A 21,661-nucleotide genomic window follows, 5' to 3' on the forward strand; every position below is an offset into this window, starting at 1 on the left:
TTTGTCGATTACCAGGATATACTGTAAAGGCAAAGCCAGAGTTGAATAAATTTGACTCTGTGGTGTAATAGTTAGAGCGCTCGCTCCAAGTCTAGAAAGTCGGTGGCTCAAACCCCGGCCGAGTCAAACCAAAGACTTTAAAAAAATGGTAAATGTACTTCCTTGTTTGACATTCAGCATTTTGAATGATAAGAGCACAGACAATCCCCATAGGTTGGCATCCTTTGGGAGAAGGAAATTCCTCCATAGGAAATGCCCTGCTGAGTACGGTGAGAGAGGTGGTGCCATTGTTGCGACGTCGCTGGTACCCAGAGTACCCCAGGCAGTGATGGCACTCCCCCCCCCCCAAGTTCAGTGGTTGTGGTTGTCTCGTCTAACAGTCGTGTGTGTGTGTGTGTGTGTGTGTGTGTGTGTGTGTGTGTGTGTGTGTGTGTGTGTGTGTGTGTGTGTGTGTGTGTGTGTGTGTGTGTGTGTGTGTGTGTGGCAGGCAGCTCCATAAGCCTTAGATAATGTAGAAAATGTTTTATTTCTCACACTCACTGTTTTTGATCCTACGTGAGTAACTCGGTCACGTATGAGCTCACAGAGACTTTTAACTTGCATGACCGAAGTGCATCGAGCCATGCTGGAGTAATGCTTCACATAACATACGTAAAGGTATTCATTCCTCTGATTTCCTGTTTGATTGCCATTTTACCCAAAAGGGGGATTTAGGGATTTTGAGTTGAAAACACAATGAAGTAGCATTCTTTCATATTGTTTCTGTCGAAATACATGATGTGGAACCTCATTCAGCTTCTCATTACTTTGAGGATGACTTTCTATCCATCACCTGTTTCCAGTTATCGAGTGGTAATTTTTTGTTTTCTGGTGATTTCTCTACCCAGAGCATCTCAACCTGCTTTTATTGGATGCTGCGCATTGTTATCATCGTAATCTACACTCTCAACTTGGTTCAACTCCAACTCCAAGCCATTGTGCTTCGTCATCTGTTCTCCAATCTGGCAATGTCGTTTTGTACAAGAACTGCTACCTTTTCAACAGGTGAGTTCTTGTTATCACTGCCTGTATGTATTGGGTTTCAATGATCTTTTTGCCCTTGTTGTTTACAAATAAGTTATTTTTGAGTTGATGAACATGGGAACCATTGTATCTCATTCCATTTAGTATCTCATTGTTACCTCTGCCACCAAAGGTGGACGGTGGTTGTGTTTTCATCCCTGTTTGTCTGTCTGTGAGCACGATATCTCAAAAAGTTTGGGATGGATTCAGACGAAATTTGGTGGACATTTTGGGTGTGTGACAGGGACGAACTGATTAGATTTTGGTGAACATTCGGCCGGATCCTAGAATTTTAAAGTGATTCTTCACCTTTCAGTGATGCTGCTAAAAACGATATACAGCACGATCTCTCAAAAAGGTGTGGACGGATTTGGATGAAACCTGGTGGATGAGTATGGTAGGTGACAAGAACAAGCTGATTAGGTTTTGGTTGAGGTCCATATGCAGATCCAGCCAATCAGTAGGATACAAAACGAAAATTGTTCAGCCTGGCTCGACCGAGTGCTGTTCTAGTTTTACAAGCGTTTGTGACCTTATAAATACGAAATGTGAGATGTCTTCTCCCTTTTTTTGTTTGGCAACCTGGACAAAGGCCTTATCCCCTGCTTGGCTGGCACTTTCCTTGTTTTCCTTCCTTAACAGATCGACTTTTATTCAAATTTTCAGAGCTTAGTAATGAAACTACAGCTTAGTTATTAGGATTCGATGTTGCAAACTAGCTGTATTTTCTATTTAACACCCTAAGTATGAAGAAGGAACGATTGTATTTTTCCACAGGCGCAGAGAAAGACGTGGTTGCAAAGAGGAACCAATAAAAACGCTGCTGTTTTTGCATCTCAGTGCTCGACGACCACACTCTGCTTACAACAAGGGTCAGTTTACGTGCGTTGAGCTGCATCTTCGTCGAGCCCTTACGTGGCATCACTTTGATTACTTGGGATAAATTTGATCATAACCTGACAAATGCACCTTTTCCCCACCCTGAAATGTCCATCCTTACTTCCTCCCCTGGGATGCACTTCCTTTACCCCCACCTCAAAATCCTACTCTTCTTAACCTCTGCTAAATCGAACACCTTCGTTCCCTAACCTCGAACGCCCAACCTCAAAAATACCATCGATCCACTTTCTTCTTTGTCCTTTATTCATCACTTATTATCTGGACTGTCTGCGTGTCTTAGATGACCTTTGGGTCGTCTCACGTGATGGCCTATTTGCTGCCAAGACTACATTCATCGCTTGCAGCTCCTTCTATGGGCCATCTGCCGACGGAGAGCTTGAGCTGACTCCTCTCCATGGTTACTCTCCTTCTGAATGGACAGAAAATGGTACATCCATTAGGAATTATGTTTTTTTTTTTTAATGACACAAGACCTCCCTAAGAATGTTCACCGTTAAGTGTGATGGGACATATCTTGGTGCCTGAAAAGTTTAGTCTCTCAAATAATTCTCCAGTAACTCTTCATAGGACCTTACTCTAAGTTAGAGTCTCTAACCAGTAACCACACATGCTTCACCCAATAATATGAATGGTGATTGTCCTTTAGTGGGGAGGTTGGTGATAGCAGTCTTCGGGTCCATAAAGGAAGGTAAATAGCTGCAGGTACTTTATTATGTGAGGAGGAGCTGTCCATATTATTATAGAACCCAATGTTCTTTATGATTGATGAAGGAGAGCAAGTTAATATATTATGAGCTCCCTTACAAGGAACTTTAATGCAGGAAGAGACCATTAGGTCCATCAAGCCTGTGCAATGGTTGCCGACCCATGGATGTTTGTCCAGACTCTATTTTTTTTAAATGTTGAGTGTCAAGCAAGGAAGTAGCACATACCCATTTTTAAAGTCTTTGGTGTGACTCAGTCTGGAGTCAAACCGCAGGCCTCTCAGACACACAGCGGACGCTCTAACCATTACACCACTCCGGCTGGTAGATTGCTTTTTGTTGAATATGGCCTCAGCTGTTTTTGTCAAATCTTTGATTTTAATTGAGTTAGTTTCCTGTAGTCAGTGTATGCGCCTGTGGATACTTGAGTTTAGTGTGACTGATATTGGTCTGAGCATCCAGGAAGAACACGGTTACACTCAGACATTGTTTGAGTAAATCTTCTTCTTCTGCATTCGTATGCAGCACAAGACTGCGGGGTAGCATAATTGTCTGAGGGTGGGGCTGTGCTGCTGATGCAGTACTCCCTGTAGGTTATGGCAGGAATTTGTAATTTATTCAGGGTGCCAGTAATAGCTCACCTACTCTTCGCGAAGGACACCGTGGGATCTTTAACATCGACCAGCAAATGCAGGAGATGGGACGCCTGTTTAACTTCCATCCGAGGAGCGGCACACACATTGATGAATCACCCTGCCTGTGAAACACCGGGATGACAGTTTATAGCTGGCTCAGGATTCAAACCCAGGCTAAACAGCTTAGAGGTGAGAGGATGGCCTAGGTGCACGCACAGTCAGCCCTTTTGAGTAAGTGTAGTGATATAATAATGGCGTACACACTGAGAGTGTCTTGTATTTTACATACAGTTGACCCATTTTGTGGCGTTTGTTTATAGTTAAACTGTGCACACAGTTTTTTTTTGTTTTTTTTTAATGACATTATTGTCTGAGTATGCAGTTACGGTGTTTGCCCTTTGGGTTTGCAACATCAGCAATGAGCTTTCCTGCCTCCGAAACATCTCAGCAAACCTGGCTCATGGTTCCCCACCAATCCTGCACGCACTCCTGAATCCGTGGGATATTTGCATCACTCATTGAACAGTGGCATCATGATTTACACTGCACTCATGTCACACTCGGTGTAATTCTGAACATAGTGGGATTTTTTTACTCATCTACTGCACTCACTTTGCACTCTTTGTTTGTTTTGGGAGGACTATTGCATCTCTTTTTCTTTTTTTTTTAAAATACGTTTGATAATGTTCACCCTTTCACGATCATGGGCCGGGCAGGATTACCTAGATCAGTTTTGTAAACTCTCCTCTGAGATGTATAGCCTCGATTTGAATCTTGACCCAACTATAAACTGTAACCCTGGTGTTTCGCATGCAGGGCGATTCATGAATTTGTGTGCCATCCGTTGTTTGGACGTTTACATGGGAGTCCCATCTGCTAGCATTAGTTGGTGGCCTTTAAAGATCCCATGATGTCCTGCGTGAAGTGTAGATGAGCTATTGCCGGTACCCTGAACAAATTACAAGAATGTTGGTTTGACTGACTGCTGGGAAGGCAATGGCAAACCACCCAGCACAGCCAAACCACCCAGAAAAACTCTTGCCCAGGAACTGCTTTGGCAGCACCGACACTCTGCAAAAAGTATGGTATATTGATGATAATAACAATTCTAAAGTATATATATATATATATATATATATATATATATATATATATATATATATATATATATATATATATATATATATATATCATAGACTCCTATAGAGAAGGACTGGAACCTCCCATGCTCGGGGTTTGTAACTTGAGTCTGAAGGATTAACTTGAGTCCGGGGCTAAAATGACTTCTAGAAGGGCTAGAGACATGATCTCGGGATCCATAAAGGGGTTTTTGAGGACGGCGAGTTCAATAGTGTCATTTTCAACACCACCTGAGGTCATCTTCAAGGTAAAAAGGTGATATTTCAAGGTCAAATTACTGAATTTTGGTATTTCTGCCCGTTTTTGTGTCTAACTCATAAACGGTGAGAGATGGCTGATTGTAATATGATGCAAGTGTGTAGATCTGTCAAACTTTGATATTTATTGTCATATATCGTATTACATAAACATTATATGCATGTCACAACACTATGCCTATTACAACTATGTCTATGTCTATCACTAGTTGGAGAGCTTTTCTTGTCTCCTGAGGCATCCCAAAGCTTTTTCTTTGTCACTTACATTGAGGACATGAGCTTTCAATAGAATGTTCGCAAAAGTAGTACATGCAGCATTACTACTAGCTAAAGGTGCATCTCCAGAGGATAACAGCTCAGCAAATTGAAATCGGCAGCGCATTTTAGTCTTGTCATACAAATTATAGGCATTATGTACAAAAAAGACGGTTGACATAGTCGGCACACTCAATCCACCTCTATTCAAATTATCTAGAAACTCAGATGACACCTCTTTACCATCTTCACCATCAATGATCTCCTCCATACTAGTGTTATCGCCATATTTATGAACAAGGTGTCCAGCCAAATAAACTACTTTATGCTTAAGGGCATCGTCAGACCCCAAGAGATCCTGAGTGTCTTGAGGAGTAATCTCGTCAATGAGTTCACTTCGCTCATCTGGATTTATCGAAGTTGTACAGTTCTTGTCGCAATCAATCACACGAGAACTAGATTCGGGCATAATGTCATGCTTAATGAGTGTTTGCAAATTTACAATTTTAGCTGCAGCCATAATATCAACTACGTCAATGTAGAAGTTTCCACTGCTTCTTTGCCTGGCTTGGCCGAAAAACTTTTCCAAGGCTTCATCTGCAAATATAGCAGGAAGAACGTAGTCAAAGTCTTTCTCTGCCAGAAGCAATTTGGCAGCATCCACATTATTACGTGTGGACACAGTGAAGGCTTCAGCAGTTTGCTGAGTTAGCTTCAGCTTACGACCACCACCTCCTTGCCATGCGCAGGAAGATATAATTCGGCAGGCCTGCTCCAGCCTAGTGAAACTTGTACAGTCTGCTGTCCAAGGCTGGATTCGTCGCGCAGATGGATAGCTGAGAAACGGTCTTTCACGTTCATCATCTTGAACCACTCACTCATTATCTGGGTGAGGATGATTGTGTCTTCGCTGATGCCCAGTGAATCCTTGAAGGTGTTTAAAGCAGCGACAGTCTTGTCATTGAACACTTAGCATACCAATGGTACGCTCTGGCGTTGAAGGGGCTTGGGGAAAACAGCGGTGTGCGTCAGCTTGGTTAAGCGAATAGGAGTAGCACGGTCGATCTCATAAACCTGAATATCACTCCAGTAAGCTTTGTACTCATTGCCATCTGCGACAAATGAGAGTGTCTTGCCATCAACAGTAATCCAGTTGTTGCGAACATTTTTGAAGATGTGCACGTAGTCGTACACTATGAACATAGATTGCTCTTGAATTGACAGTACTTGGCAACTTCCTGGTCCTCCAAGTTTTGAATAAACACTGCGGTTGGTATTGCAATTGTCACATATCAAAGAAATCACAGTACCACCAGCACCAACTAAAGCTGATGCAGCTTCGATAAGGAGTTCCTTCAGCTGATCGGCAGTTAGTTTTTTGCAGGGCAAAATGCGTAGAATATAGCGTGGACCACCGAAATGGCAGGCAACTTCAACAACCATAGCATGTGAAGCAAGCATTTCGTGTTCACCACCTGCTGCTGCATTTTGAGCATATCCTACAACATGCCCTTCAGAAAATCGCAATGTCTCGACCAGCTTTACCTCGTCAAACATTAAATTGACCAAACGCTGCTGTGGTTTAAGCTGGTCGAACAAGGTTTTGAGGTTGGAGTCCTGCTGACAACTAGCAAGCATCTGTGTTACCTTTTTTGTTGATGGTAGAATGATTAAGCCGGATCGACGAATCATTTTGTATGCACTGGGTGATATGTTGTGAAGCTGCATTGCAAAAATCATAGTATCAGTATCAAATCGGCGACGATCAAGAGGTTTGAACATAAGATGCAGCTGCGACAGAAGGAAGGTGAAATGAGGAAGCTCATGTGCCTCAGTCATCCAACAGAGCTGACTTATTACAAGCTGAAGAATTTCCTTGCTTGTGCATTCATAGATGTTTACCTGGTCAGTTATGGATCTAATCTGTAACCATTTTGAGAGCAGGCTGTTCTTCTGCAAAGGAAAAAGTCGTTTGGGCACCTCAATGCCATCTTTCTCAACTCAATTCAAGAATAGAAATCCAAAAGGTGAGTGAACTTCTTGGAAATGAAAGAACTGCTTGACAGTTTGTCCAGTAGCATCAGTTCTTGATAGGTAAACGTTTTCCTGGTCTTTTATAACGTTAAAGCCAGGAAAATAGGAGCTGATTTTAGCACAGAAGTGGTCGAAATCTCGTATATTGTCTGCAGCCTCATCAGCTGGCTGCATCTTCTTAGCTCTTGATTCTGACGTAGAAGATGATGTTGGGCGTGGGGCTGAGGTCACCTGCTTCAAAGCTGATTTCGGTACTCCAGGAAATATTGATGGGGGTTCTTTGGGTCGTTTGCCACCCCTAACTGACACCCAATCACAATTGAAATGTCTCACAAATATATATATATATATATATATGTATATATATATATATATATATATATATATATATATATATATATATATATATATATATATATATATATATATATATATATCTCCTTTAAGCACCTCAAGCTTTCTTTCTCATTTGGCGTTGCCAATATCCATCTCTCCCTCTCCTCAGGATCTTTTTGGAAGGATATGACCTTTACATAAGGCGTCCCATCATAGTTTCCTCTAAAACCAAAGCAACTGCAACGACGTGGCATATTGTCACCAAAGCAGGAAATAACACAAAGATCCTGTGAGATCACCAGCTGGACAGTTTCTGAAAGAGAAACAAACAAAACATACATTAGTTAACGATGATAGAAATCAGCAAGTAGGTGCACAATGTCATGTTTTGTCAGAGACTTTACAAAAGTTTTTCTCTGAGTTAGACACAAAAATGGGCAAAAAATACCAAAACTCAGTAATTTGACCTTGAAATATGACCTTTTGACCTTGAATATGACCTCAGGTGGTGCTGAAAATGACACTATTGAACTCGCCGTCCTCAAAAACCCCTATATGGCTCCCGAGATCGTGTCTCTAGCCCTTTTAGAAGTCATTTTAGCCCCGGACTCAAGTTAATCCTTCAGACTCAAGTTACAAACCCCGATATCGTAAGGTTCCAGTCCATCTCGAAAGGAGTATATGATATATATATATATATATATATATATATATATATATATATATATATATATATATATATATATATATATATATATATATATATATACACACACACACACACACACACACACACACACACACACACACACACACACACACACACACACACACACACACACACACACACACACATTTCACTAAAATGGACATTATCAAAGCTTTTCGACTTGCACTCCTCAGGATAAAACTGCAAGCAGATAAAGAAGTAGCACCAAACTCATTTATAAAGTTGCAATGTAATGTCCTCAACATTGATTGGTTGAGAGAAAGAAAGGACAGGATGACCTGATTGGTAGAACCACAGAGCATCATGAACAATGAGTAGGCGGAAATGAACCATCATGAACAATGAATTGGCGGAGATGAATGGCCAAGGACCAGCAGAAATGTAATGCTCATTAGCTGAGGGCAAGTGGCCGGGGGGGGGGGGGGGATGGAGTGGTTTTCATGATGACTCAACAATGATTGTGGTACAGTTCTCACAGTCAAGACATCATAGTTGTCAGGTCCAGCCAGATTAGACCTGTGACTTGCTTACAGGTACCATGTAAACCTGTACTAACCTGTGTCATGGTCGGGTTGTCGGCGAGTGAACTGTCTCCCCCACCAGGTTTTCTGTTGAGAAAGATATATAGATATGGACACCCAGCAGGATAAAAAGCAAAACCTGGTTAAGGGTGGAGGAGCTCCTTGTGAGCCAACTGCCATCCATTTCTAGTGCCCAACTGTGTGCGGATGTCGTCCTGCAGTTGAGTTTTTTTTTTAGGAGGTTGGTGGCAGGATTTGCACTCCAGCCACTGTAAAATATTTCATTCCGCAAAACCCACAAATGTAAGGAAATCTAAAAATCGACTCTGTGGGAGTACATACTGTGCTGCTGCCCTCCGCAGGGCAACTCACCGGATGACGGGATTGGGGCAAAGCCTTCGGGACCCCCATTCCTGATGATTGGAGGAAAACCATGGAGTCAACCTCCAGGGTCAGATTGCCGTGGTGTGTGGCGGAGTGGTGCTGAGGTGTCGTCCCCCAGACGGCGGTCTACTTGGGATAACCTGAGGTGGTCCCTTCGGGTGGGTGCCTGGAATGTCTTATCCCTAAGAGAGGATGATCACCTGTCTCTGCTACCATCTGAACTCGTGTTTGAACATAGGTATTGCAGCACTCTCTGTGGATCGGAGACCGGAGAGTGGCGAGATCATGGCAGGTGGTTACACCTACTATTGGTCTGGTCACTCTGATGGTTACCATCCCCAAGGAAATGCTGTCGCTGTGTCCAATAAGCTGACTCCAATGGTAATTGAGGTAACACCGGTCAACGAGCATATTATGATACGAAGGATTCGTTACTTCTTGGGTGTCGTTGCCCTGGTCTCTATATATGCTCTGACTGAGGCGAGTCATCTCACCGTGAAGGACACATTCTATGCCGCGATCGAGTCTGTGGTTGATCAGTGCCTCAGGCGAGATACTCTACGAGTCTTGGGGGATTTTAATGCATCAACTGGAACTGATAGGGATGGTTATGAGACATGTGTTGGTCCTCATGGGTCTGGAATGTGAACCAGGATAGCACGAAGTTCCTTGACTTTGCAAGAAGTCATGGACTTCGGGTGACTGGTTCATGGTTTCAATGCCTACAGGCTCATCGCTGGACTTGGTATTCTAACGCTGGTGTTGTGATAAAGGAGACTGACCATGTGCTCATTGATGGTTGCTGTAGGATGATCCAGAACTGCAGGGTCTACTGGAGTGCTCAGTTCCTCAATACCAACCACAGGCTTGTTGTAGCAACTCTGAAGTTGCAGCTTAAATCTGGGAGAATGGTACCATCCCAGCCTAGGCTGGATGTTGACAAGCTCAAGGATGAAAGGGTAGCTGAGGAGTTTGCGAATAGGCTGAGTGAGGATTTGGGGGGTCTGGGTGCTTTGGGGAATCCTGAAGAGTTGTGGAGTGCCTTCCAGACCACCGTCCTTGATGTTGCCGGTGGATGTCTTGGAACTCACCATTAGGTGAAGAATAATTTTGTCTCTCAAGGGACACTGGATACCATTCAGCAGAGTCACTGGGCCAGGCTTAATGGCAGAGCTGAGCTGTTCAGGGAGCTGAGGCATTAAAACTGTACGTGCACTAAGAGGGCAAGAAGGCCGATGTGTGAAGAATCTGTGAGGGGGTAGAGCATCACCTGTAGTCGAGTGATTCTCGTCCTGCTTACAGTGAAATTCGCACATTGCGTTCCTCCAAGCCCGTTTCTCGGTGTACTGCAGCGAGAGCGGAGGGTGGTGGGTCTTGACAGAGGAGTCCGAAGTGAAGGCCTGCTGGGCCGGTTACTTTGAGCGGTTGTACCAGGCTGATCCACCAGCTGTCGAGTTTGGTGTCAGGGGTGATATTCTCCCTGCTGCTGACCCTCCAATCAACTGTGGTCCACCTTAGTTTATGGAAACACAGGGTGCGATAAACCGGTTGAAATGGGGTAAAGATCCGAGGATCTGTGGCATCTACGCTGAACTTCTCAAGGCTGGTGAAAATGCTGTACTTGTGTCGTTGCATGCAGTTCTGTGCTCTGCCTGGAACACAGGCATCTTCCCAACTGACTGGAAGATGAGTGTTGTTGTCCCTCTCGAGAAAGCGAAGGGTGAGCGCCAGGACTGCAACAACTGCCGAGGGGTGATGTTGCTCTCAGTGCTGGGCAAGGTTTTTTCTCGGATAATTATTGATGGGGTTCACCACCATCTGCTTGAGCACCAGCGCCCAGAGCAAGTCAGGCTTTGCACCAAAGAGGTTAACGATTGACCGTATTCTTGCTCTTCGGGTCCTCACCGAACACAGACGCGAGTTTCGGCAGGGGATGCTTGCAGCCTATGTTGATCTCTGCAAAGCATTTGATTCAGTGAATCGGGATGCCCTCTGGAGGATTCTTGGTCTTCGTGGGGTGCCAACAAAACTGATCAATCTGATGTCTGAACCATACTCTGATACTGAGAGTGCTGCAAGATGTGGTGACATCATCTCCGACTTATTTCCAGCTGTTACTGGAGTTCGACAGGGGTATGTACTAGCCCCCTCACTTCTCAACGCTTGTATGAACTGGATTCTGGGGAGGATGTCGGAGAGATCAAGATGTGGTGAATCGTTTGGGAATGTCAAGATCTCTGATCTGGGTGGTCGTATGGCAGCTATCATTTCTCGAAGCGTGACTGTGTCACTGATGCAGTGCCCCTCTACCAGTGGAACTGGTACTGGAACTGGTACTCATTTTGCCGACCTCGGAAGGATGACAGGCTGAGTCAACCCACTGGTGTATTAATTTAGCTGCCGACAGGGCTTGAACTCAGGACCCTAGGATCCCAAGCCGCCAACCTAACCACTGAGCCAACACCAGGCCTATCTCTGATCTTGATTTCGCAGGTGATGCAGTCATTTTTGGGGGCCCTCGCTGTGCTGAATGAGGACTCAGGGCCGCTGGGATTACGGGTTTCATGGGTCAAAACTCAGATCCAGGCTTTCAATGACATCTTGGATGCTGTGATCTTGTCTGTACTTGTTTGTGGTGGGGATGTTTAGGTCCCGGAGAGATTCACTTACCTTGGCATTGATATTCATGTCTGTTGGTTGTGTGCCAGATGTCAATAGACCTCTGGGTCAGGCCTGTGGAGTCATGGATTCACTGGAACATGGGGTGTGGCGCTTCTGGAACTGTGCAGCAGGACGAAAGTCCGAGTCTTCATGTCTTTAGCGCTTCCATTCTTGCTCTGCGGATGTGAGACTTGGACTCTGACCAGGGATCTGAGCCGCAGACTTAATTCCTTTGCTACCAGGTCTCTTCAGAGAATCCTGGGCCATTGCTGGTCAGACTTTGTCTCCAATGAGCGGTTGCTGAGAAAGACTCAAATGAGATTTGTTACCTGCATAGTCCATGAGTGTCAGCTGTGGCTGTATGTACATGTAGCTCTTTTTCCTGATGCTGATCCTGCTCACCAGATTCTCTCAACGAGAGAGCCACATGAGTGGTGGAGTCCAATGGGCCGACCACGTACCTCATTGTTGCAGCAGGTTAATTCGCATCTCAAGGAGATGGCGTCTGTCTGGGGGATGGCCAGACCAAGGCCCCTGAAGTATTGGCGGAAATTGGACGCAGCGACGCGCTAACAGCCTGGCGCATGTTCCCATACCTGACCATCATTGGATGCCACCTTTCCAACAAGTCAGTTCGTCAAATTTCTGTCCTGCTAAAGCTGCCCCGGTCAACTGTATGTGCTGTTATTGTGAAGTGTGAATGTGTAGGAGCAGCAACAGCTCAGCACGAAGTGGCCGGCCACACAAGTTCACAGAATGGGACCGCCGAGTGCTGAAGCGCGTAGCACAGAAAAATCGTCTGTCGTCGGTTGCAACAATCACTATCGAGTTCCAAACGGACTCTCGAAGCAACGTCAGCACAAGCACTGTTCATCAAGAGCTTCATAAAATGGGTTTCCATTGCCGAGCAGCCCCACACAAGCCTAAGATCACCATGCGCAATGCCAAGCGTCGGCTGGTGTGGTGTAAAGCTCACCGCCATTTGTCTCTGGAGCAGTGGAAACGTGTTCTCTTGAGTGATGAATTACGCTTCACCATCTTGCAATCCGACGGACGAACCTGGGTTTGGCGCGTGCCAGAAGAACGCTACCTGCCAGAATGCATCGTGCCAACTGTAAAGTTTGGTGGAGGAGGAATAATGGTCTGGGCTTGTTTTTCATGGTTTGGGCTTGGCCCCTTAGTTCCAGTGAAGGGAAATCTTATCGCTACAGCATACAATGACATTCTAGACGATTCTGTGCTTCAAACTTTATGGCAACAGTTTGGGGAAGGACCTTTCCTGTTTCAGTATGGCAATGCCCTAATGCGCAAAACGAAGTCCATATAGAAATGGTTTGTTGTGATCAGTGTGGAAGAACTTTACTGGCCTGCACAGAGTCCTGACCTCAACCCCATCAATGCGAGCTCGACCTCATCACCCAACATCAGTGCCCGACCTCACAAAGGCTCTTTTAGCTGAATGGAAGCAAATCCCCGCAGCAATGTTCCAACATCTCGTGGAAAGCTTTCCCAGAAGAGTGGAGGCTGTTATAACAGAAAAGCGTGGAGGGGGGGGGGGGCACCAACTCCATATTAATGCCCATGATTTTGGAATGAGATGTTGGATAAGGAGATGTCCCCATACTTTTGGTCATGTCATGTATGTAGAAAAAACTTTTTCAAATGAACTTTTTTATTCATAACTGCAGAGATCCAACTAACACTGGTATCATTGAAGGAGGTTACATGTCAGGAATACCTGCAAAAAACATGTACAAATCAAAATTCACTGGTTGGAAAGCCCCTTTGTTCAGTACTTGGTAGAGACACCCTTTGCAGCAATGACTGCTGTGAGTCTGTTTGTGGAGGTCTCTACCAGCTTGCACAGTGAGGTGGTGAAATATTTGTCCATTCTTCTCTTTAAAATTGCTCGAGTTCTGCCAAGTTTGATGGGGATCGTCGATGGACTGCAATCTTCAAGTCTCCCCATAAATGTTCAATTGGGTTCAAGTCAGGACTTTGACTGGGGTACTCATGAACATTTATTATCTTGCCAAAACGAAGTTTTTGCAAAATATGTTAGTCAGCTTGTATGTTTTTTTTGTTTTGTTTTTTTGTTTGTTTGTCTGTAATCACGGATAAAAAATTCTGCAGAGCACAGTTATCATTGGAAATTTTTGTAACTTCGCATATCAGAGGCCTATAGAGGTCCCTTTCAGTGCACAAAATTTTGAAGGTTAAGGTCAAAGGTCAAGGTCACTTTGTCGCAAATCAGGGGAGTCGACGAAACCCTTATTTTTTGAGTAATTTTGATCAGATCGTCTTAAAACTTCATGGGAATATAGTTCATGGTCTGGTGCTCAGCTGATTAATTTTTGGTGGCGATTGGCCTTGACCTTCATGTTTTTTTGTTTTTTTTGGTCTGTAATCACGTATAAATCACTCTGCAGAGCACAGTTATCATTGGAAATTTTTGTAACTTCGCATATCAGAGGCCTATAGAGGTCCCTTTCAGTGCATAAATTTTTGAAGGTCAAGGTCACTTTGTCGCAAATCAGGGGAGTCGACGAAACCCTTATTTTTTGAGTAATTTTGATCGGATCGTCTTCAAACTTCATGGGAATATAGTTCATGGTCTGGTGCTCAGCTGATTAATTTTTGGTGGCGATTGGCCTTGACCTTCATGGTTAACGCCTAAGGTCAAACATATTTGACCCCAAGGTCAAATTTTCAAGTTTTAGGAACCATATCGTGTAGTACCTCAAATTGAACACCTCGATGAGTGCTTTCTAGATATGTCAAGCTTGAGACATTATGACGTCATTTGGTGACGTTATGAGGCAAAAGCATATTTTTCATGGTTACTCTGTAGAACGATTCTCATCAGAATCTCTCGTAGGCAGATATTCCTCAAGGAGTCGCTCCTGGTGGATAGCAGCTCTGTTCACCTCAGTGTGACCTTAAAAAAGTCACACGTGGTCACCTTTTGGCAAGATACTGGTCACCCTGCGGGTGACATTGGTTTATTTTCTTCTTCTTCAGCCACTCCAGTGTGGCTTTAGCTTTGTGCTTCAGAACATTGCCCTGCCGAAATGTGAATCTTCTACCCAGTTTCTGATTCATTGGTGACGCAAGCAGGTTTTCATCAAGGATTCTCCTGTACTTTGCACCATCCATTGTCCGTTCTATTCTGACAAGCTTGCCTGTCCCTGCTGATGTAAACCAGCCTCATAACATGATGCTGCCTCCACCTTGCTTGACAGTCGGGATGTGGTGATAACTGGGTGATGTGCAGTGTTCGGTTTGTGCCAGACGAAACGCTTTGAATCTTGACGAAAACGTTCAATTTTTGTCTTGTCTGACCACAAAACTTTTCTCCACATGCCTGCGGTATCATTAAGATGCTTTTTCGCAAACTCCATACGTGCTCTTAGATGCGTCTTTTTTGGTAATGGCTTCTTTCTTGCCATCTGTCCATGGAGGCCAGCTTTGTGAAGGGAATGGGATATTGTTGATTGATGAACACTGACAACCTTCTCGGACATAGAGCCTTGCATGTCTTTCAAAGTCATTGTTGGATTTATAGTGACACCCTGAACCAGTTTCCTGCTTGCCCAGCTGCTGAGTTTGAATGGGCGACCTGATCTGGGCATAGTCTGGGTGGTATGAGGCGTCTTCTACTTCTTAATGATGAATTCCACCATGCTCAAATGGATAATGAGTGACTTTGAAATCTTCTTAAAACCCTCTCCTGAGCGGTGCTTCTCTACCAGTTTATATCTGACTTCTTTGGAAAGCTCCTTGGTGTTAATGTTTGCCTTGTTGGTTGACCAACTGCGTTGCACCTTTAAAAAACTCCTGAGATAAGTGGCGGAGCTTCATTTAAACAGGTTGCTTCAACACCTATTTTGCAAACTTTCAAACAAATAATTTGCTCCTGAAGTGATTTAGGGTTATGGAAAGGGTTTGAATATTTATGCAACTAATAATCATCTGATTTTCTCTGTTAATCTAACTTATTCACATTTTATCTACTTTTTTATTTATTTAGCTTTATCACTTTGAAGTAGTTTGTGAAGACTACATTAAGTTTGATTTGAAAGCATCATAAAATAAACTCAGGTGGCATCAAAATATGAAAACTTTGGAGAGGGGTGCATACTTTTGCAGGCCACTGTACGAGTACATATATATTACTCGCAAATACAACCCGTCACTTCGCTGACAGGAGGGTGAAGGGGAGGGAAGTGAAGGAAGAGAGAGGGAGAGAGAGGGGGAGGGGAGGGAGAGAGGGTTGACAGAGGATGGGGGGAAGGGAGGGGCGGAGAGAGGAGGGCTGAGAAGCGAGGAGTGGGAAAAGAAGGGGAGAAGAGTGAGAAAAGGGGGTGGAGGTGGGGAACGCCTCACAAAACGTTGCTATATACTGCTGAAGGGAGGGGTGCGAGAGAGAGACAGAGACAGAGACAGCAAGAGAGCAACAGAGGTGGAGGAGGAGAGTGCTGCATTTCGGAGGAGGGGACATACACAGACAGACAGAGAGATAGAGTGGGGGGGGGGGGAGGAAAAAAAAAGAGAGAGGTGAGGGGTAGAGGTGGCATTAGCAAAATGTGTGCTATGTTATGCTTAATGACCGAACACAAAAAAAAAATACCTCATGTCAGAACAGCTGAACACATAAAAACACAAGAGTTTGTAATGTTAACCACTGGCACATCTGCAAAAACTTTGATATACCAGTTCCAGAAAATTTGTGGGAACATTAACCAAAAGCATGGACTGAAAACATTGAAGTACCGCTCACGTGCAACCTAATGATCCCATCGAGCGTGAACATTGAAAACAAAGTGTTGCGACCAGATATCACACTGAGATACAAAAAATAGAGAAGAAGACATTGCTAAGTGAGATGTTAATTCCAGTGATTTTGGACTAAACAATGCAGAAATTAAGAAAATGACCAAATACCAAGACCTCAAGAATGAAATGAAAAGATCCTGGAAGCTGAAGAATGCAAAAGTTGTACAAGTGATAGTTGGAGCTATGGGAATGATGACAAATAACTTCACAGAGATATTAAAAACCATCCCTGGGAATATTATTACAAACAAACTACAGTTGGAAGCTGTCCGGGTCTCAGTGACGATCCTGGAGACAAAATTTTGAGAACAAAAAACTTTACAGCTTGGTCCATGAATCGTGACCCCCAAAATGAAGGTGGATACTTTGAGCCTGCCCTGAGAGGACTCCATTCCACATTCTAAAACCCGCATATGTAAATACCAATCAACGACGCACGCACGCACACACACACACACACACACACACACACACACACACACACACACACACACACACACACACACACACACACACACACACACACACACACACACACTGCCTTTTATTAGTGTAGATATATACATGTTTGCTGCCGACTTTCTTGACAATTATAATCTGAATAATTGAACAATTTTCTGTGTTGTAGGCCATCCCGAGCTACAGCAGTGGTGCATGCAGTCCGGCCTGGTTTCAGACCTCCACGCCAGTGTTCTGGCCAAAGTGCAACGCTGGATGCAAAACATTTAGCATCTGAGCTGGAGCAGATAGAGAGACGCCTAGGCCTTAATGCCGAACAGACTGCTGCTCTCAGGCAGGTGTCCGCTATGGTGTCAGGACATTCAGCTCAATCGGTGACTCTTATCCAAGGTGCGTGAGGCCAAAGCTGACTGGTGACTCTTGAGAAACAATATCAGTCACAGTGCCACTTAATAAACATCACGGCAATACCACTGGGCGCTCACCTGGTAGCGGCTGGATAAAATAACCAATGAACCACTGGTAGGCATAGATGACCCACAAAATATGTAAGGGAGAAGAAAGTAAATACCTCTGCATTTTTATTTTAATGCCATGAATAAACTTGGGTACATCACCGGTGATAAAGGTTGTGGTCAAGTTTCATCAAAATTTTGTGTGTGGTTCCTGAGAAGAAAGCAAATACCTATTTGGGGGGGGGGGGGGGCAACCACCCCGTAAACTCCCTCCGTAGATGCCCTCAAACCACTATCCTTTTTTATGATTTTTAATGCTATGAACAAACTTTGGTACGTCATGGGTGATGAAGGTTGTCAAGTTTCATCAGAATTGCATGTTTCTGTGAAGAAAGCAAATACCTATTTTTGGGGCATCCCCTGTAGACCCCCTTAAGGCCCAATTTTTTTCTTTTTTTAATGCCTTGAACAAACCTTGGTACATACACGGTGATGAACCTTGTGGTAAAGTTTCATCGAAATCTTATGTGTAGTTTCAGAGAAGTTGAAAGTATTTGTGGACAGACAGACGGACGACGCGTCATCCCAGAAGCTCCCCGGAACTACGTTCCAGATGAGCTAAAAACTGAATGACACCGGATCATAATGGCCTCAAATTAGATTCTGTATTTCTTACCTTCGGCAAATTATAGTGTTGTTAAACTTTATAGAACCAGTTCACAATAGTACCATAATGGTAGCTTTTAACATTGCAAATCCTCTTCCTCCCTTATCCAGGAGTATTTGGAGCTGGAAAGAGTTTTCTCCTCGCTGTAATTGTGTGCTTCCTTTCTCGAGTCTTCAAAGCAGCCGGACCAAGACCTGGCAACTCCCCTTGGAGGGTCTTAGTTTCAGCTGCCACCAACATGGCAGTGGATGGAGTTTTGTTGGGGTGAGTCAGGTTATCATTTATCTCAAGTGAGTAAATGTTATGATCCTGCTATTTATGAGATTCGGAGATAAAGAATGTGCAGGGTAAATTCATAGCGAAAGCTTCACTCAATTATAGGCCTGAGACAGAAGTGAAATCTTCAGCGTGAATAAGAGATGGTGAGTTCACTTTGAATTGACAATCGATGTGTAAGCCTTACTTTTATTGTTCAAAACTCTCTGCATTTCAGGTTGCTTCAACAAGGTTTCACTGAGTTTGTTCGTGTTGGGAGCATCAAGAAGATCGTTAAAGCGATATTACCTTACAGGTAGGGTGGTTTAATGGTTATATTTTATGACGATCAACTTCGTACATTTTGTTTCTGCATTTTTTAAAAGGCAATCCAGTAGTTTACTAGAACAGCACTCGGTAGAGCACATACCTTCACCAGGCTGAGCAGTTTACATTTTATTGGCATCTAATTATATTTTGGTTAAGATCGGATCTGCATCCTGACCTTAACCAAAATCTAATCGGCTTGTTCTTGTCACCTACCCAACTCATCCACTTAGTTTTGTCATAACTCGTCCACAACTTTTTGAAATATTGTGATTATATATAGTTTTTGCCTCTATCTCTCAGTGGTAAAGAATGACTTACAAAATAAAAAAAATTCTTGTATGCGGATCCAGATTCGGATCTTCACCAAAATCGAATCAGTTTGGCCTCGTCACACACCCAACCCTGTCCACTAAGTTTCATCCGAATTTGTTCGTAACTTTTTGAGATATCCCGTTCACAGACAAACAAACTGACAAACAGGGGTGAAAACATAACCGCTGTCAACCCTCGGTGGCGGAGGAAAAAATAGCTTTAAATTCAGCTTTGATTAATGTCTCGAAGAATTATGATTGTCATACAGGTTTAAAGTCATAATGTCCAAAAATTAAGCCACAAGGCACCATCTCGTATAGCTGCCCAGCAGGCAATGCTCAACTCAGACTATTTTATAATCTGTGGTCAAAACATGGGACTTGGGCCTTGCCTGTTGGACAGCCAGACTCGTTTTGCATAACTTAATTTTTGAATGTGGATCTTCCTGACTTCAACCAGTTTTTCTTAAAGTTAAAGGAATAATCTCAGGTTTTGTTGAGCAGTCGATGTCTGCAATCTATTTATATAAACTGCAGTTATTATCAGTTTGTCCAACACAATTTTGTGTGATTTAATCCTGCTGCAAAACAGGCAAGCTTGATGGAATGATTATTATTATCATCACTTGTGTAGCCTGCATGCAGGACAGGGCAGTGAGCCAGGGGAGTTGGTAACAATGTTGAGAGAGGCTGTGTCCCCAGCAGAGAGAGCCCTCTTGCGCCGAGCCCTCGAAGTGCAGCGTCTGGGACGTAACAAAAAGCTGCTGTCACAGGTAAGTGGTTTATCTTGTGTCCCCAACCCCTCGCTCTCTGTACCCACCCTACCCAGTCACACCCAACTGCTCCTGGACTCCGTGTTTTTTGCAACTGAGAAAGTGGAAAGGTTTCTGGGAACCCTCGACTCTGATTCTGCCACTGGACCGGATGACATCTGCTCACGTGTCCTAAAAATCTGCTCTGCTACTCTTCCATATCCTCTCTCTACCCTTTTTACACTATCGTTTGCCTTAGGTCATCTTCCATCTGCCTGGAAGTTAGCAGACATCACTGCACTACACAAACATAGTGAAAAAATGGATTCTCTTAACTAAAGGCCTATTGTTGATGTCAAAGGTCATGGAACGATCACTGCAGTTGATGTCAAATCCTTCCTTTTCTTCAACGGCCTGATCTCAGATAATCAGTTCGGTTTCAGACCCGGTCATACTACCTTGAACATGCTGCTACTACTCTCCCCACAATGGATGGAGGCTCTCGATGTCAGACAGGAGATCGAGGTTATCTCTCTGGACATAGCTCGAGCTTTTGATGCAGTCTGGCAAACTTACTCTCCAAACTCTCTGCCTATGCCATCCAAGGCCAATTCTACACATGGCTTGCTGACTTCTACTCCTATAGCCAATGTGTGGCATTCAATGGGATCCTTTCATCTTCTCTCCCTGTTAAGGCTGGAGTGCCCCAATGCAGTGTTCTATGTCCAGTCCGATTCCTGATCTTCATTGATGATCTCTTTGACTGGAAAATCCCCTTCATTTATTTGCTAATGACTCCACCCTCTGCCGTGACATCCCTTATCCATCTGACAGACAGGCAGCAACCTCTTCCCTCTCCTCACACCTTGACAACATCGTCCTCCATCGTGCAAAGTCCTTCCTTGACACACCTGAACTCTTATCCATCGACAAGGCCTTCATCCGCAGCTTTATGGAATACTGCTCTCCTCAATGGGCTGGTTCACCTGCCTTACACCTTGCTCAGCTTGATGCCAAGGAAACGAAGTCTTTCAAGATTATTGGAATCTTCCATAACAAAGCTGAGTCTTTCAGCCTATCAATTTGCCATCACAAACAGGTCTCTTTTGGCTTCTACTACCTCATTTCTAATATTGTACAATCTGCTCTTTCCATGCTTTGCTTTGTCCCCCCCCCCCCCAGGTTTCTGCAGGGCACACATAGTTCACCATTAACCCCCTTCTGGTGAAACTCCCAGAAATCCAGGATCACTGCTCACCTCCACTCATTCGTTTATCTTTCTTTCCTGACTGTGGAACCAACTTCCATATCCTTTTCATTCTCATCCTTCCCTTCAGGTCTTCAAGACCGCTGTTCACCACCATCTTTGATCATCCTCCATTCAAAACCATGATGTATTTAACCTCATCAACCTCCCCCCAACCCCCAAGCCCACTTCCTTCGAAATTTCCAGTTTTTCCTTCCTGAGAGTTTGCTTCTGTTTCCATCTTGTCCACTCCATGCGTCTTTCCCTTCCATTCATTCTTACCCGCATCCCTTGTTTTTCCATCAGCTTCATCTATTTTGTCCATTGGCATCCTGACCTAATGTTGCATCCTGATCTGTTTTGTGTTCTAGCTATTCTACAAGCTTGGACATTGTATACCAAAAAAATAAAAATAAAACCCTGCACGTTTTATTTAATCTGTTGCCAGATATCCATGGCTAAATTCCAAATTCTTGGCCTAACCAGCAGAGGGCATTACAGAATTGGCACAGCCACATCCTCAGCCAATGATGTTACACTGCAGCCTTGTGCTACATACAAAAAGAAGAAGATACAGTATCTATGTTTTTTACGATGCAGTCATATGGAAGTTGGCTCATGTAGAATATTTTTGATGTCCTATCAACGTAAGTAAAAATTGTGAAATAAAGGACTATCTACTTATTATGTACACACCCAAGGTTGGGAATGAGAATCGGAGATATAGAGTT

The 21,661-nt window shown here is 43.9% G+C and overlaps 1 protein-coding gene across 4 annotated transcripts in view; it reads left to right on the plus strand.

The window, feature by feature from the left end:
• The window catches only part of ZGRF1 (zinc finger GRF-type containing 1), a 61,432-nt gene that overhangs the window by 29,672 nt on the left and 10,099 nt on the right, over positions 1 to 21,661 (plus strand). For all 4 annotated transcript variants that reach the window (XM_085875342.1, XM_085875314.1, XM_085875323.1 and 1 more), the window contains exons 8-15: positions 888 to 1,044; positions 1,840 to 1,934; positions 2,243 to 2,389; positions 3,684 to 3,798; positions 17,084 to 17,304; positions 18,147 to 18,300; positions 18,530 to 18,607; positions 19,567 to 19,705. In XM_085875342.1, coding sequence (XP_085731468.1) covers positions 888 to 1,044; positions 1,840 to 1,934; positions 2,243 to 2,389; positions 3,684 to 3,798; positions 17,084 to 17,304; positions 18,147 to 18,300; positions 18,530 to 18,607; positions 19,567 to 19,705 — 1,106 coding nt within the window. The remainder of the gene's footprint in view (positions 1 to 887; positions 1,045 to 1,839; positions 1,935 to 2,242; positions 2,390 to 3,683; positions 3,799 to 17,083; positions 17,305 to 18,146; positions 18,301 to 18,529; positions 18,608 to 19,566; positions 19,706 to 21,661) is intronic.

This window comes from Eptatretus burgeri, chromosome 1, assembly GCF_056783735.1.
Source record: "Eptatretus burgeri isolate ZD-2024b chromosome 1, Ebu_testis_v1, whole genome shotgun sequence".
In the NCBI taxonomy this organism is placed as follows: domain Eukaryota; kingdom Metazoa; phylum Chordata; class Myxini; order Myxiniformes; family Myxinidae; genus Eptatretus; species Eptatretus burgeri.